At 43.4% G+C, this 18,819-nt stretch overlaps 1 protein-coding gene across 4 annotated transcripts in view; it reads right to left on the bottom strand.

The window, feature by feature from the left end:
- Nucleotides 1-18,819, bottom strand: part of ARMH3 (armadillo like helical domain containing 3) — a 186,506-nt gene that overhangs the window by 20,273 nt on the left and 147,414 nt on the right. For all 4 annotated transcript variants that reach the window (XM_040992253.1, XM_040992251.1, XM_040992250.1 and 1 more), the window contains one exon: nucleotides 9,237-9,315. In XM_040992253.1, the coding sequence (XP_040848187.1) occupies nucleotides 9,237-9,315 (79 nt within the window). The remainder of the gene's footprint in view (nucleotides 1-9,236; nucleotides 9,316-18,819) is intronic.

Below are 18,819 nucleotides of genomic sequence, written 5' to 3'. Positions count from 1 at the left end.
CCTGCCAAACAGGTCAAATGAAATGCCAGAACATAAACAAAGGCCACAAAGAAGGCAGGGCAGCCAGCCAGGGCTCCTGTCATGTGCTTGCAACCATCACTCACGGCTATAGAGGCAGGGTAACACTATAGGCTGTTGTAAAGAAACAGCATGCCAAGTACAGGAAATTCAGTTATGGCTCTCCTGGGAGTCTTAAGTCTCAGCTTCCTAGCATATGTCTCTGCCAAGGCTGCCTGGCATGATGGTTAGGCAATGTTCTGAGAAGGGGAAATATCACAAGCTTCTCAGAGTGGGTGGCACACAGGCCTCCAGTGCCCTGGGGAGAACTTCTACATAGGTGGTTCCCATGGGAAAATGAACCACAATTACTTTCTGCTCCAAAAACCCCACGCAGGCCTTTGGCAGCCATCAGTGGACTGAAACTGGGTCACAAGAGCTTGGACTGTCAGAGCTGACTGCTACGTTTCAAGAACTGCAAGAATTCGCTCCTGGCTTCCCATCAGCAGCCACAGTGGGATCAGGCACCACACACACACTACCCTTCACTCCCATCCCCAACCGTGGTTAAACATCCATTAGTATTCTAAAGGCTGAAGTTCTGTGTCAGGCTTGGTGCTCCTTGGAAGCTCTGAGGAAGCCTACTTCCAAGGTTGTTCTGTGCTCTTCGTTTAGGTGCTGGAAAGTCCTGGATGCCACTCAAACCCCCGGCACGCTGTGCTCCACAAACCAGGGTTCTCCTTAGTAGTATCTCCTTCTTACCCAGGATAACAAAACTAGGCTTTACCTCATTCGGATTGCTAATCACCCACCAGCTACTTGTTATGGCTCCTAGGATAAGGAAAAAGTAAAGGCTATTTCCAAGCATCACCAATAGTTGAAGTTCAGTAAATAGCCGCTTTCAATGCAACCTTCACTCACTCTGACATGAAGTGTTTTTTCTCCCCCTCTAACTTGCTCCCACAAATGACTGACACCTTGGATTCGTCATAATACTTTATTTATCCAGAGTCAGGAACCTTTTCCACGTCTCCCACATGGATGTAGGGTCCCAACGCTTTGGGTATTCCCCAACTGCTTCCCAGGCCACAAGCAGGCAGCTGGATGAAAAGTGGGGCTGCCAGGATTAGAACTAGAGCCCATACGGGATCCCAGCACGTGTGAGGTGAGGACTTCAGCTGCTAGGCTACTGCACGGGCCCTGTCATAATATTTTCAAAGGTAAGTCATGTAATACACAGGATAACATAGACTGCCCTAGAATCCAACATCAGGGCCCGGCAGCGTGGCCTAGCGGCTAAAGTCCTTGCCTTGAACATGCCAGGATCCCATGTGAGCGCTGGTTCTGATCCCGGTAGCTCCACTTCCCATCCAGCTCCCTGTTTATGGCCTGGGAAAGCAGTCAAGGACAGCCCAATGCTTTTGGGATCCTATACCCGTGTGGGATCCTGGAGGAGGTTCCTGGCTCCTGGCTTCAGATTGGCACAGCACCAGCTGTTGTGCTCATTCGGGGAATGAATCATCAGACAGAGGATCTTCCTCTCTGTTTCTCCTTCTCTCTGTATATCTGACTTTCCAATAAAAATAAATAAATCTTTATATATATATAAAAAAGAATCCAACATCAGAGAGAACATGGAGACTGAAATAAACAACAAGTGAAACTCATAAAAATTGAAAACTTAGGAACTTAGAAAACTTAGGAATTAGGTTATACTGTCGTATGGTCCTGTGATACATGGGCATACCAGCAGACCTTACTGACCACCCCAGAAAATCCAGAATTGTATGCAAAGAAATTCTAGCATGCTCCTAAGCCACTTGGAGGAAAGATAGATTTGTCCACTTTTAGAAAGGTAAAGTAGAATGGTGGCTGACAGGGCAGTGGGGGAAGGTCAGAGTTGTTACACAGTAGATGCGGAGTTTCAATATGGAAAAATTCTAGAGGTCTGTGGCACTGTTTACTTAAAATTGGCTAAAAAGATACATTTCATTGTGGTTTTTTTTTTTAATCAATATCCTAATTGGAATAAAGAAGACAGGTTCTCCCTCAAGCCTCACCTCACATTGAAGTTGGCTCATACTGGGCCCCTAGGAAATGCTTGTGAATTGAATCACAGGTAGTACAATTAGGACAGGGAACAGAGGCAGTGCACTAGGGATAATGGAGGCTATGGGTAAGTGACTGACTTGTATTCTGAAATCAGCTTCTGGGTGTCCTATGACCCTTGGACATGACTGACATGAACTCCAACCAGCCTCTATTCTTCCAGTCCTTTTCAGACCCTGGTTTTGAATGAATTTTATAATTTGTGCTTCTCTATTTATCTACCCCATGCTTCCTCTTTCAAGGCCAAATCCAACTCTTTTCTCCTGCAAACAGCCTCTTGTGAGCACTACAGCCTGCAGAGAGCCATCTCTAATAGCAGATCCCCCTGCTAGTGCTGGTCAGCGGGCACTAAGTTGTCCTAAACCATAATTTGCCCTCTTATGACCTTGGTGAGCCAAGGCAGGCCCTAGAGCATTCTGTATTTCTCAAGTGCAGAGCACAGTCTGAGAAACACAGTCACACAACTGCTAATCTAATGACAGTTAAACGAAGCTGAAAAAACAAGAGTAGGCCAATAACTTACTTGCTTTCCAGTGGGATATTTCAAAGGCATAAACTGATGGTGAACGTGACTGGAAATCAGAGAATCAAATACTCAGAGAAGGTTCTGTGATTGTGTCCTCTAGATACTCAGGGCTCTAGAGAAACTTCTGTAAAGGTCGGCTAGGAAGTCCTCTCTTGCCTATAAGGATATGAGAGCTGATAGAAATCAGTATGTCATAACACTTGTAAATCAAATCAAACAGTGACAGCCTAAAAGAACTTGAGACCCTCCAAGGGCATTGTTACAGGTTTAACAGCTTTGGAGCAAAGAAAATAGGAGTTACTAGTCAAGTAGCCCAACTGGTGATTGTTTAAATGCCAGAGGGGATGTCAGACTGGTTCAAAGTCTTAGAAAAGATGGGCTCTCTTGAAGGAAAAGAAAAGAATATATACATAGTTTTGCACATAATTTAGGGTTTGCACTAATTAAAAATTACATCAGTTTATTTCATAGGTCAAGGAAAACCTATAAGTTAATATTGTTCCAAGAAATTTCATGGCACGCCTCTTGCGTGTGAACTCAACTCTATTACAATGAAGCCAATGTAGACAAAAAGTCTTTTTCCTAATTTGAAAAGCCAGCAGAGAGGAGAGCAAGCATCTGAGTCTGGAAGAGGCCTTGTGGGGAGTGGTGCTTTCACAGCCAGCCATTCTGTCTCAGCACACTTCAGTGAAGACAGCCTTGCCTCATCAAGACAGTGTGTCCTCAAACACCTGAACCCAAGATACAGCCTGGGGTCAAGAACTTCTCCTAAATGCCTCCCACTCATACTTACTCAAGACAGACAAAATGATGGTTGAGGTTTATCTATGAAACTGGATCATGTGACTCAACTATCTGCCAAGGAGAATGTAAAACAGGGTAAAAAGGCAGACTAGAATTTAGGAAGGCATACAAAAGTGATGTGTTTGGTTTGTGTTACTTATGGCCCCAACAAAAGGGCTACTGGGGATGAACACAATTGGGAAGGTAGCCCTGGGCCGGGAACGCAAGGCATCAAGCTACCAAAGTAACATTAGTCTAGTGCACTCTAGCTCTCCCAGTCTGACTCCTCAGCTTTATCCTTTCAGGAATCCTTATTCCTGAGGATCGAGCTTGCTGGGGTCTATAAAACACTTCTACCAGGTAAGGATGGAAGTTTACCAACAAACCATGCTGGAGACGGAAGTGAGGTTTCAGTTAGAGTGGGCAAGAGGTTTGAGAAACAATTTTTTAAAAATATTTATTTATTTGAAAGGCAGAGTTACAGAGATAGAGAGGTGGAGAAACATAGATTTATCTTCCATCTGCTGCTTCACTCCCATATAGCCACAACAGCCAGGGCTGGGCTAGGCTGACGCCAAGGAGCCCCTTCCAGATGACTCCCAGGGCCATAGGCTCAAGGACAAAGGAGCCCATCATCTGCTTCCTTCCTAGACACATTAGCAGAATGCTGGATCACAAGTAATGTGTAACCAAACCACCACTCCAATTCAGGATGCCAGTGTTACAAGCAGCAGCTTAACACTCTGTACTACAATGCCATTCCCTTCTCCCTAATCTTTATTCATAAGGATATATCAAGTACAAAAGAGGTCAAAATGGTCTTACCTAATGTCATATATATGTAATATATATAAATTAACTAAAAATGGATTAAAGATTTGCACATAAAAGCTAAAACTAGGGCCCAGCGCAGTAGCCTATTGTCTAAAGTCCTCACCTGTACTTGCCCGGGATCCCATATGGACGCTGGTTCTAACCCCGGTGGCCCTGTTTCCCATCCAGCTCCCTGTTTGTGACCTAGGAAAGCAGTCGAGGATGGGCCAAAGCCTTGGGACCCTGTACCTGCGTGGGAGACCTGAAAAGAGGCTCCTGGCTTTGGATTAGTTCAGCTTTGGCCACTGCGACCACTTCAGAAGTGAAATCAATGGACAGAAGATCTTCCTCTCTGTGTATCTGACTTCCCAATAAAAATAAATCTTTTTTTTTTTTTTTTACAGCTAAAACTAAATTCTTAGAAGAAAACACAAGGATAAAGCCTGACAGACACTAAATTGACAATGAATTTTAGATGATACTAAAAGCAGAGACAACCAAGGGGAAAAAAGACAAGCTTAAATTCTTCAAAATTTAAAAAATTCAAACATAAAGGGCACTATTACCACAGTAAAAAGGAGAAATAGGAGTAAACAGGACATATTACCAACACATATAAAATGAGGAATTAATATCCAAAATAAACAAAGAATTTCTAGAACTCAGCAACAATTAAAAGAAGCCATTCAATTCAGAAGTGGGCAAAGTGTTTGAACAGACATTTCTCCCAAAAAGATATAGAAATGGCCAATAGGCACAAGAAATGATGCTCAATATATCAGGGAAATACAAATGAATATCACGTGAGTTATCACTTCATATCCTTTAGGATGGGAATAATGAAAACATATGTTGGCAGGGAGATGAGGCAACACCAACATTGAGACCTGAAATAGTGAAAGCTACTTTGAGAACAATCTGGCAGTTCTTCAGAAATGCGTATACACACACACACACACATATATATATTTTGTTTGTATTTATCTGAAAGGCAGAGATACAGAGAAAGACAGACAGATGTGAGCAGAGAAAGATTTTCCATCTGCTGCTTTATCCCCTTAAATATTCATAATAGCCAGGGCTGGGGCCAGGCTGAAGCCACAAGCATGGAACCTAATCTGGGTCTCCCACAGAGGTGGCAAGGACCCAAGTACTTGAGCCATCACCTACTGTCTTCCACAGTGCACATTAGCAGGAAGCTGGAATGGAGAATGGAGCTATAACTCCAACTTAGGCATGTCAATGAAATGCAGGTGGGCCAGCAACATCTTCACCACTGTACCAAATGTTCATCCTTCTCAAAATGCTATACACAAATCACCATATGAAACTGCAATTCCTTTTTGGGTCTGCATGCAAAGGAACAGCAGGGAAAGCCTTACATGCATATCTGCACACTTAACAGTCACAGCAGCCAACACAAAACATTCATCAATGTACAAAAGGCTAAAGTAAATGTGGTACATGTATACAAGTGAAGGTTACTTAGCCTTAAGAAATCAAATTATGGGCCCGGCGGTGTGGCCTAGCGGCTAAAGTTCTCGTGATGCTTGGAATGGCAAGATCAGCAGCAAATCAGAAGAGGTTTTGAATTATCAAAACCTTGGGCAGTGCCCTCAGAGCATGCCCCACACTGCGGACTCTGGGATGGTTGGGAGGAAGGGTGTGGCTTCTCCCTTTGTCTTCTCCTTCTCCCAGATACAGGAAGGAAAAAAGAGAATGTGGACATAATGGTCTTACTCACTTTCCTGTAGCCCTTGACCCTTTTGAGCCCTAATCAACTATGTAAAGATCATAAAAAAAAAAAGACAAGATCCTAACACATAATACAACATGGATAAACCAAGCACCTTACACTACCCATTGTGGCATAGCATGTAAAGCTGCTGTCTACAATGCTGACATTTATATGAGCACTGGCTCAATCCTGACTGCTCTACTTCTGATTCAACTCCCTGCTAATGTGCCTCAGAAACCAGCAGAAGATGGTCCAAGTCCTTGGTCCGCTGTATCCACGTAGGAGACCCCTAGGAAGCTGCTGGTTTCTGGCTTTGGTTTGGCCCCGCATTGGCTATTGGCTATTAAGGGAGTAACAACAGATGTTACTCTCTTTCACTTCATTTTCTCTCCCTCTCATTTTTCCTCTATAACTATGTTTTTCAAATAAATAATTTTCTTTAAGTTTCTAAAAAAATCTTACACTAAATGAAGTAAGCCAGCCAAAAAAGTCTAAGCTTCCACTAAGATACCTAGAGAAGTTCCAGTCACAGAAACAGAGTGTGAAAGTGGTTGCAGAGGTTTCGGGCAAGAGAACAATGACTTACTGTCTAATAGGCACAGCGTTCCAATACGGACTCAAGATCAAGTTCTGGAGAGACAGACAGTAGTGACTGATACACTAAACTGCACACTTAAAAAAATGATTAAATGGTAAATCTTCTATCATATATATTTTACCATTTACACACACAAATCAAAATGAATAAACTTCACAACTAACCTAAAAAACCTATATATACATGATAAAAATGCAAGCAGTTTATTATGCTAGAAAATGCATAACCATTAAGACTGAGAGTCATTAATGGATTAAAAATCTGTTCTGCATAAAGCCAATGAGAAGTACCAGAAAAATGTCATCTTGCTTCTGAATGCCTCAAAAGAAACTCCAGTACAAGACTGGCCAGAGATCGGTCTTTATTGAAAGAGCAAAAACGCATTACCTTGAAATGCATCAACATAGGCAGAAATGTATGTGGGGGCTGTCAGAATCAAGGATTTACAAATCTCATGCCAGGAAAAAAAAAAAAAAAGGCAGGCTGGGCAGCCAGATCCAGCACAAGGTTCTGTCTTGTCTGCTAACTCACTAAGTGGTATAAATCCCAGTTAACACCTATCCATGGTCTTTAAAATTTTGGGAGAACTTTGGAATCTACTAAGGATGTTTTTCTTGCCTACTCAGTCTGCTGCTGACAAGGCTCAACTATATCCTAAAGCCAGCTCTGGGACGCTGTGAACACCCTTAACATTCAGTGACATTAGCATTAGTGCTCCTAAGTGAAGGGACCTGAGCGATGCAACACACACTTGAGAGATTATCAAGGCAGCCACAGCCCTCTCTCTCTCTGATAGTGCTGAGGAGAAAACCAAGTGTGCTGTCATTTAGCACCTTTCAGTCAGGGAAGAGAGGTCACAATTATTTTGAGAGTGCTGTGAAAAGGTCCCAGAGTAGCATCGCTCTCCCCAAACCACCCCCACCAAGGAAAAGGGTTGAGAGGAGGTAGCGAGCATAGCAACTCCCAGGACAGCCAGGCTGGTCCCCACAAAGGACCACTCTTTGGGTTAGAGCAGGGTTGTAACTCTTTACCGACCAGGGACACAAACCTGTGAGAGCTACCCCCCTTTCCCATTTCTCCTTCTCAGCCTGGATCATAGAAATCACCTGGCTCATGGCTTCTCCTTGAGAGGCACTCTCATTGCTTCCTGTAACTTTGCAAGCAGTTAGATGAGAGTGAGGACACGTGCCTGCTAATCATCCTCTTCCAGACTGCCGCATGCACCAGAATGGATTCTTATTATTGGCCCATGGCTGCCACTGACAGAGAAAGATTCAGCCTGACCTTCCCAAGCTGCTGGGGATGAGCACGACACGTGGCTCACAGTGAAAATGTGTCGTCTTGTTTTTTTTTTTTTTTTTTTAAGCTTTTTGACTAACCAGAGCTCACTGTGGTAGGAAAAATAATTTCTCCTTTCACTCAGAAAGCGCAAGATGCTGGGCTCTTCTGCATAATACTCATGTAGTAAAACTGATTAGAAGTGGTCCAACAGGAAGAAGGTAGCAGAACAGAGCACTCACAGAGTGCCAGCATCAAAGAACAGGACTTGGGACTGCTCCGCAGGCAAAGAGAAAAGAAAAGAAAAAAGAGAACTAAAAGCCATTTATGAAAGCGGTTTCCAATGTGGGAATGGATTCTCACAGCTGGCCTCACAAAAGAGAACAAATATGTCAAAGGAAACAACTGACAGACTAATAGAGTCCTAACCATCTGGCTGAGGGAAGAACCACTGGGGGGAATACTGAGAAGCTTAACAGTTAGGAGAATACTTGCTTGCCACCTCGCTGGGGGAACTGAATAACGTTTAGGCAAGTGGGAACACACAGTCACACCATAGCTGGTGGCTGGCCCTGCCAGCAAAAAGCTCAGAGAAGGGTTATGATGATGACGCACTGGGTGGGAAAAAATAAAAAGGAGAGCAGAAAACAGGGGGCTCCTGATTGGTGTGGCCTCTGTACTCTGGCCTCTTCATCTAGAAAATAGCATGGAAAGGAAGGAAACCATGGGAATAGGATGTCTTATTTTATGCTTTTAAAAATGGCACTCAAATCTCAGCTTGAAACCTGAAGTTGAACCCTATGCCATGCTAAAGGCCCATCTGTACTTTTATGTAATGCAGCACTGAGTGCAGGCATTCTGGGAGGAAGGGAAAGGAGGCCAGCTTCAAGTATAACACACACACAAACAAGGCTCTTTGCACCTCTACCTTGGCCCAGGCCATGGCAAGGCCTATCGCAGAATGGCTGGCTTGTGGCCAAGGGAACTCGCTTACCATGGAAGTAACTAGGTTATTATTGGGACAACCCAATGAGGGGGCATGCTTTCACAAGACAAGCAAGTCCAAATTAAGCTGAATTCAGTGCTTTTCTAATTGATATTTTCACCCATTTCAAAAAGTCTTCAGTTTCTATTTTCATAAAGCATGGTGATTCTCTGAAAGGAAAAGCCATATCACCTATTTTAACACAATATAATTCACCAGTTTCACCTATGCACCTTCCAATTTGTACAGTTATGCAGACCTAACTGTACAAATGCAGAGGAGGGCATCATGGTCTACTTGAAGGACTTCTGTGAATTTCTCTCAGTAGTCTGGCAATCCTAGCCACCACGAAGAGGCACCCACTTGATCCTCGGTATCACCTGGTTACTCTTGGACGGCAGAAGCTTACCTGCTCCTCTGACAGTTGGGATATGTGATTCACAGCAGCATACGACTCAATTTTGGGGTTAAAGTGGTTGATGATGGCTCTGGAACAAAGAATTATTATTAATATAGTGCCAGCTGGAAGAGGAGGATAAATCAGTTGACAATAAAAAGCAAATGACCTCTGAATTCAGGTACAGGATCACGGGGTGACTGTTAGAGGGTAAATGTCTTCTTAGTGAACACCAAGAGGCCACAAATGGGCATGAACTGACAATCAAAGTGTGAGGGGGTTAAGAATTCACTGAAAGAGAGTCAAACCATCTTTGCTCTGCACAAAAAAGCAAATCCCACAACAAAGGAGAGGTGGGAAACACTAAAAACAACCCAAGACCTTTAAGCAAGAAACATTACACAGGAATGAACATTTGGCCTGGGTGGTTAGGATGCCTGTGTTCCAATTAGAGTGTCCAGCTCCTGAGAGGTGCCGCCTGTCACCAACGTGGAACTCTTGACTGAGTGTTTAGGGCCTGGTTTTGGCTTGGTGCAGACATAGCTGTCATGGGTATTTGGGGAGTGAACCAGAGTGGGAGCTCTGTCTCTTCATTAGAAAAAAAAGGGGGGGATTGTCCACTAGGGGGCCCTAGTGTTCTGATCAGAAAGGAAAGTCTGACTCCAAAGAGGGCCCTCAGGAAAGCTGGAGACTGATAAAGTGTCTCAGCTTGGTCGAGCCTAGACACAACCTTCATACTTCGTAGGTTTGTACTGAAATTTATTTTCAATCATTCACACCAAAGTCTCACCATCATCTGCACACAATCCTCATTCATTCTCATCTAAAGCCTGTACCTTTTCAAATCTACTCTCAAAAACCGCTAACATCTGGGAGAGCCATTTGGTCCAGTGGTTAAAAGAACTCGTTGGGATGCCTGGGTCCCATATCAAAATGTGTGGGGTCAAGACTTGGCTCTGGCCCTGACACCAGATTCCTGCTAACGTGCCTGGGAGGGGGCAGGCGACTGCCCAGGCACTTGGGTCCTGCCATTCACAAGGCAACCCCTGACTGAGTTGTTGGCTCTGAGCTTTGGCCTCCCCCAGTCCTGTCTGTCACAGTCCAGAAGAGGGCATCTCTTTCTCTCATTTTGTCTCTGTCTCTCTCTTCCCCTCACTTTTCTCTTTGCCTCTCAAATAAATACATCTAGACAACTTTTAGAAATTTAAAAAAAAAATGAATTAAGAAATCTGTGCAATCTGAAAGAAACCAATTTACCTGAACTCAGTATCTTACTGTAAGTTCACTGTCATTTCTTGCCTTGTGTAGCAAAAAGAGCACAGACCTCAGATTAGGTTCTGACGCAGGGCCAGACCAACATAAATGACTGTAGAAATGGGATAAAAAGAAAGAGAGAAACAGAGATAAATCTCGCTTATTTATTTTTTTGTTAAGGATTTATTTTATTCTTATTAGAAATTCAGATATACAGAGAGAAGGAGAGACAGAGAGGAAGATCTGCCCATTGATTCATTCACTCCCCAAGCGGTTGCAATGGCTGGAGATGAGCCAATATGAAGTCAGGAACCCAGAGCCTCTTCCAGGTCTCCCACATGGGTAAAGGGTCCCAAAGCTTTGGGCTGTGCTCGACTGCATTCCCATGCCACAGGCAGGGAGCTGGAAGGGAAGCAAGGCCATTGGGATTAGAACTGCTGCCCATATGGAATCCTGGCATGGGCAAGGCAAGATCTTTTAGCCACTGAGCTACTGCATTGGGCCTATTTTCTTTTTATGGAAAGGCAGATATACAGAGAGGAGGAGAGACAGAGAGGAAGATTCTCCCTCTGTATTCACTCCCTAAGCGGCTGCAATAGCCAAAGCTGGGCCAATCCTAAGCCAGGAGCCACTTCCAGGTCTCCAACGTGGCGCAGGATCCCAAGGGTTTGGGCTGTCCTTAACCGCTTTCCCAGGCCACAAGCAGGGATTTGGATGAGAAGCAGGGCTGCCAAGATTAGAACCAGTGCACATATGGGATCCCAGTGAGTGCAAGGCAAGGACTTTAGCCACTAGGCTACAGTACTGGGACCACATAAAGTCTTTATAACTGGGTAAGACAATTTATTTTTTTTTAATTAATTTATTTGTTTGAAAGGTAGAGCTAGAGAGAGAGGCGGGGAGAATAAGAGAGAATTCTCAAATGGCCCCAATAGCTTAGGTTGAAGCCAGAACTCCACCTGGGTCTCCCACCTAGGTGGCAGGGGCCCAATTACTTGGGCAAAGTTCCACTGCTTTCCCAGGTGCATTAGCAGGGAGCTGGTTTGGAAGAGCAGTAGCCAGAACTGGAACCAGCACTCACATGGAATGCTGGTATCAAATATAACAGCTTAACAAACTGCAGGGCTACAATGCCAGCCCCAAGGAACAGTATCTTAGATATGACAGTCTAGGGCCCAGCATGATGGCTAGTGGCTAAATCCTTATCTTGCAAGTACCAGGATGCCACGTGAGTGCCAGTTTGTGTCCCGGCTGCTCTACTTTCCATCTAACTCCCTGTTTGTGGCCTGGGAAGGCAGCAGAGGATGGTCCAAAGCCTTGGAACCCTGCACCTCCGTGGCAGACCCAGAAGAAGCTCCTGGCTTCTGTTTTCCAATTGGCTTAGTTCTGTCTGTTGCAGCCATTTGGGGAGTGAACCAGTGAAAGGAAGATCTTTCACTCTGTCTCTCCTGATGTGTATGTATTTGACTTTCTAATAAAAGTAAATAAATAAATCTTTTAAAAAAAGAAAGACTTATTTATTCTTATTGGAAAGGCAGACCAGCTATAAGGAGAGAAGTAAACACATAAAGATCTTTCATCTACTGGTTTAGCCTCAAGTGGCTGCAATGGCCAGAGCTGGTCAAATCTGAAGCCAGGAGCCAGAAACTTCTCCTTGGTCTCCTACGTGGGTGCTGGGTTCCAAGGTTTTGGGCTGTCCTCGACTGCTTTCCTAGGCCACAAGCAGGGAGTTGGAAGTGGAGTAGCTGAGATACAAACTGGCTCCCATATAGAATTCCTGCATGTGCAAAGCAAGGAGTTTAGTCACTAGGCTATTGCGCTGGCCCCAAGAATAAATAAATCATAAAAGAAAAAAAAAAGATATGACAAGTACAGATGGCAAAAGAAAAAGCAGATCAATATGAACTTCTTCAAATTTTAAAACTATCAATGATACCATGAAGAACAAAAAGATTGCAGAATTAATGAAAATATTTGCAAATCACGTATCTGATAAATAACTTACATCCATAATATGTAAAGAACTCTTACAATTCCACAATAAAAACTCAACCTAACTTCAAAAACAGCAAAGGAATTGATTCGAAATGAGAAGATGCTCTACATCGTTAGTAATAAGGGAAATCAAAAATCAAACGGCATTGTGTTCCATTTCACACTCGCTGCCACTCTCACAATCAGAAAATAACAAATGTTTCGACAAACACTTGGAGAAACTGGAACCCTCATATACTGCTGGTAGAATCCTAAAATGTTTCACTTATTTTGGCAAGTGGCCTGGCAGTTTCACAAATGTTAAACACAATTACCACATGACCCAGAAACTGTATTCCTATATGTATATACCCAAAATAATAAAAACATATGCCCATAATAAAAACTTAAATGTGAATGTTCTTAGCAACATAATTCATACTATCAAAAATGTAGAAACCACCCAGATGTCCATCCACCGAGCCATGGATAAACAAAATGTGGGCCAGTTATGAGGGAGCATTTTTCAGCCACAAAAAGGAATGCAACATGAAAGAACCTCGAAAACACTACGGTGACTGAAAGAAGCCAGATGTAGTACGTCAAATACTGGGACAGGATTTGTGGCACAGTGGGTTAAGCTACGCACTGAGGCACTCTAATTCCATTTCAGAGTGTAAATCCTGGCTACTCCGCTTCTGATCCAGGTTCCTGTTAATGTTCCTTGAACAACAGTGAATTAGTGACTGCTGAGCGCTGGAATGGAAGATTGGGGAGTGCTAGGGAGTACATTTTCTTCAGAAGAGACAACTGCAAAAATAGATTGTGATGACGACTGTTTACTTTATGATTACGTTAGAGAACAACGAATTGCACACTCTGTATGGGTCAATTGTATCACATATGGCCATCCTGAGTCCAGCAGTTCAGAGCAGGCTACTCACTCCAACTGACTCCCCTGGAATTCACATACTAGAAGGACTCACTTACCAAGATAACTTCCCTGGGGCCAGGTTAAGCTGCTGCTTGAAACACTGGCATCCCGTATTGGAGTGCTGGTTTGGATCCCAGCTGTTCTGCTTCTGATCCCTGTCAATGTGTGTGGAAAGGCAGCAGAATGTGCCTCAAGGAAACATGGATGGAGTTCTTAACTCCTGGCTTCAGCACAGCCCAGTTCTGGTTGCTGTGACTATCTGAAGACTAAATAGAAGATTCTGTCTTTCTCCCTATGTCCAAGTGCAACCCCACAACCCTGGTTATTCTTTCAAATGAATGAATAAATCTTTAAGAAGAGAGGGAGAAAGAACTTTCCCAAAACTTCCATATGTCTTCTCACCAGCCAAGGAGAAAAGATGTTGTAGACACGAATAGCCGTACTCCAAAACAGACACAAAAGTTGTCAAAGACTAAACCCTTGGGTCCAAAACAATAGCCTAATACTTAAAGTCCTCGTCTTGCTCGCGCCAGGATCACACATGGGTGCTGGTTCCTACCCTGGCTGCTCTACTTCCCTTCCAGCTCCAAGAGGATGGCCCAAAGCCTTGGGACCCAGCACACACGCAGGAGACCTGGAAGAAGCTCCTGGCTTCTGGCTTCTGATTGGCTTAGTTCTGGTTGTTGTGGCCATTTGGGAAATGAACCAGCAGTTTGAAGATCTTTCTCTTTGTCTCTCCTTCTCTCCATAAATCTGACTTTCCAATAAAAATAAATAAATTTAAAAAAAGACATTAAATCATTGTATTTTCTTAGGTCAAAAAAGATGGCTTTCTGATTTTATCTTTCTTTATCTTATTTATCTAAAAGACAGATGGGCAGAGGAGATACGCAGAAAGAGACTGATCTTCCATCTGCCAGTTCACTCCCTAAATATTCCAACAGCTGTGGTTGGGTTGGGATGAAGCCAGGACTCCGAGCGGGTATCAGGGACCCAAGTCCAGGATGCACATCAGCAGGAGAGGAGGCATGGACCTGAAGTTGGGCGTTCTGATGTAAAATGTGGGCCCCCTAAGCAGGATCTTCATGGCAGCATTACATGCTCAGCCCAGGCATTTTTTTACTAATCCCTGGCATTTTTACTAATTTTTTTTTCTGTGAGAGAAAAAAAAAAAAAGCCTAGATCTTTGTTTGCTTGTTTTTAAGGAAGGGAAATAGGGTTAGGAAATGCTGTGTTATACACTGGTACTGGGACTAATAATAATATTTAATCAGCAAGTCCCAAAGGGGAAAGAAAAAGAAACAGATAATGTCATAGCAGAAGAAAACTGCTAAAGCAAAACCAGCCAGAGTGAAGAATGGCTCTGGGTCCAACATATCTTTAAGTGCAGGAATCCTGGCCACCTTCCAATGCAGCTGTCAACTTCTGTGACTGCTGATGGCATGGGTCACTTATACACACACTGAAGTAAAAGGAACGGACAGACAGAATAGCAAGGCGAAGCAGCAAACTGGCTTGGGATTTCTTGGTCCATTTTTAACTCATTCTCTCTGACTCATGACTCTATAAAGCGGCTCTTTTCCCAAGTGTTGAGTGATTGATGATTGAGACATGGTTAACGCTCAAGTTATGCACAGCAATGTTACCTCAAAAACATTTGGGGGCAGGGAGTAGGGCAGCACTGTGTTAAGGCCAGTAAAGCTGCTGCCTGTGATACTTGCATCCCATTAGGGCACCAATTCAAGACCTGACTGCTCTACTTCTGATCCAGCTCCCTGAAAATGTACCTGGGTGAGTATCTCGGAGCGCGCCCCACACCGGGACTTGGGGTGGGCGGGAGACTGGGTGGGGCTTCTTCCTCTATATCCCCCTTTAGACCTTGACCCTTTTTTACCCCAATCAAATTTGTAAGGATTGTCAAAATTAAATAAAAAAAAAAAGTACCTGGGAAAGCGGTGTAAGACAGCCAATGTGCTTGGGTCCTGCACCCATAGGAGACTTGGAAGTAGCTCCTGCTCCTGACTTCAGCCTAGTCCAGCCCCAGCTATTGCAGCCACTTGGGAAGTGAACCAGCAGATGGAAGATCTCTTTCTGCTTTTCTTTGCCTTTCAGGTAAAAATGAAGAAATCCTATTTTTTTTTTTAGGTCTGTCTCATTTTTCCTGAAGGTCCAATTAAAATATCATTGCTTTTCTGAACAACATGGTGCATGTAATGGGGAAAAAAAAAAGACTTCAGATCTGAGTTTTTTAAAAAAATGCTGATTCCTCTACTTAGTAGCTGTGTGACTTAGGGTAATAGATCCGATTCTCCAAGTTCAGTTTCTTCAACTGGTTGGATTGTCTTTCCAAAATTTTACTCTGTTATCTCATATACTATCTAATGTGATACAAAGTGATCTTAAAATACTTACTTTTTGAGAAGCAGACAAGGGCAAATAGAGGTTTGAGAGGAACAAAATAAAACAACCTACTGAATTTTGGTTCATTTTGCAAACAACTATGTTAGCCAGGGTCATTCTAGAGCTAAGGCCACAGCTGAATCCAAAGATGGGAGGTAGGAATTCAATTCAGGTTTCCCACACAAGCCCAGTTATTTGAGCCGTTACCAACGCTCAGGATTCGCATTAGCAGCAACCTGCAGTCAAGTGCCAGAACCAGCTCTTGAGCCCAGGTACTCCAATGTGGGATGCACATTAATGACTAAGCCAAGCACCTGCCCTGATTTCGTTTTTAAGGTGACTATATAATTCAGCACAGAATTACCTGGATGAAAAAGACAAGAAAACCTTCATAGCTATAATGCATTTATCTGGGAAACTTCAAACATACTTGCATATGAGAAATGGCGACGTTATGACTGAGTAATATGTGACAGAGTTTAAAATGGTTCATCTGAGGCTACATTATTTCACTTGACACCTGCATTTCTTTCTATCTTTAGAACTGTTTCACATACTCCCATTTCTAGCAGTAATAATCTTTCTTCTCCATGGAGTCACTGAATCTTCAGCCCATCCAATTCAACAACAATAACAAAAAAACCAATTTCCTTCGATGCCCATTAACAGCAGTGCATTACAAGCCTCAAAGACTCTGCTGATTAACATTAAACAAAATAAAACTTCACGAAGAATTATTTCTAACCTTTTTCACTTTGAAACTATCTAGTTAAAACTTCAGCAACTGACCCGTTGGGTTATTCCTCTAACCCACTCCTGGTGTTTTCATGCCGACTGTTTCCCCCCTTACTTACTGCCCCTAGGGCCACTGTTTTTGAGGCTAAAGGCACAGAAGCGTAACCTCACTATGGAAGGCATTCTGCCAGTCAGCAGAAAGGATGGCTACTGACCCAAGCATTGAACTCATGTAAGCAATGCATAAGTTTGCCTTACCCAATGATTTAATTATGTTAATAGGCTAAGTAATTACTAAAGAGTACTTGTCTTACCTGTGCGCCTAAATTACCTGATGGAAGCATGTGCAACAAACAATATGCATCACTCCCTGACTAAACTTTGATAGCCCTCATACTCTAATCCAGTGTTTTAAAAAAAATATGCATTTCTTTGTCAAATGAACCAGTACGAAGATAACTTTGAAAGAAAAACTGAGAGACAGTGACTGTGGTCCCATTTTCTGATCATTCCCAAATGTTGGCAAGAATTCTCTGCAAGGGATAAAATATGAAGTCAGGAACTCAATACAGGTCTCCCAATGGGTGACAAGGACCAAAGTACTTCAGCCATTACTTACTGCCGGTCACCACGTGCAGCAGTAGGAAGCTTAAATCAGAACTGGAGCCAGACACAACCAGAGGCAGCCCATTAGTATTTTAACCACTTTGCCAAACTCCTGTTTCTGCTTTTTTAATTTTAATTAATCCGAAAGGCAAAGAAACAAGCCAATAGCAATCATCTATCCACTGGTTCACTCTCCAGATGCTAGCAACAGCTCGGGAATGACCAGGCCAAAGCCAGGAACTGGGACAGCTCTTTCATGTGAATAGCAAAGGACCCAATTACTTAAGCAAGCACTCCCAGCTTCATAGGATATATACTGGTAGGAAGCAGGAAGCAAGAGCAACCTTGGGGCTTGAACCCAAGCACTCCAGGTAGCCCAACCAGTGTCTTATCCCTTTTTTTTTTTTTTTTTTTAGTTCAGATTTTATCTTTATTGCAAAGTCAAATATACAAAGAGCAGAGACAGAGAGAAAGATCTTCCATTCGATGATTCACTCCCCAAGTGACCGCAATGGCCGGAGCTGCAACGATCCAAAGGCTGGAGCCAGGAACTTCTTCCAGGTCTTCCACGCAGGTGCAGGGTCCCAAGGCTTTGGGCCGTCCTTGACTGCTTTCCCAGGTCACAAGCAGGGAGCTGGATAGGAAACAGGGCTGCTGGGATTGGAACCAGCACCCATGTGGGATCCCGGGACGTTCAAGGCAAGGACTTTAGTCCTAAGGCCACCCGGCTGGGACCCAGTGTCTTATCTTAACTACTAGGTCAAATGCCTAGCCCCTGGTGAGTGATCTGAGTGAGCATTCCTCTTGATTTCTAATTTAGAAATACATGTGAGATACCAGGTACATTATTTACCTACTGACATTTCATCCAGACTCTGAATTAGGCGGATGATGCTTCTCAATTATTAAACTGGAGAGAAAGAGGAGAGAGGCATGCACATGGCCTAGGGCTTTTTTTGTTTTTTTTCTGGAGTTTTGTGCATGCCTCCTACACATTTTGGGGTTTCTGTTTTGATGCACGACTTTGCCCAACAGTTTCCACCTCATCACCTGCTGAAATTAAGCAATTTGTCATAGCTACTTCCATTGAAAAATTACCTAACTTCTGGTTCCTATAGCCCCAAGCCATAGACTTAAGTCAGGTAAAATGCCAGGGACTTTACCTGTTGGCTAAATGATCTCCTCCAGCACTACCATAACACAGGAATGGGATTTCTTCCTACTTGAGACATTAGCTCAATGTTTTCTCACTGTTTCCACTATCACAAAGTATGTAAATGGAAAAGAATGAACTGTAGGAGAAAGAAGCACAGAAGCACTTCCATAAATAGTACCACTTAGTTGATTTCCCTTACAAAGGTCTACTTTACATTATTTCTCAATAAATGATAAGACTGTAGATCTTTCCCAAACAAAAACACCTAGAAGGTTAACCCCTCCCTGTTCACATTCCCTTACTCTGTTTCTTGTGGCAGGTCAGGAATTGCTGGCACTTTCTGGGCTACAGAATGAAAATCTTTGGCACCAGAGCATAAGAGCACAAGCATCCCATATGGGAGACATTTCATGTCCTGGCTGGCTACTCCACTCCTTGTGGCCTGGGAAAGTAACCCAAAGCCTTGGGACCCTACACTCACATGGGAAACCCGGAGGAAACTCCTGGCTGCTGGCTTTGAATCAGCCCAGCACTGG

This window comes from Ochotona curzoniae, unplaced genomic scaffold, assembly GCF_017591425.1.
Source record: "Ochotona curzoniae isolate NIBS_2020 unplaced genomic scaffold, NIBS_Ocur_1.0 contig_66, whole genome shotgun sequence".
Lineage (NCBI taxonomy): Eukaryota > Metazoa > Chordata > Mammalia > Lagomorpha > Ochotonidae > Ochotona > Ochotona curzoniae.
This window is presented reverse-complemented; position numbering and strand designations above follow the sequence as displayed.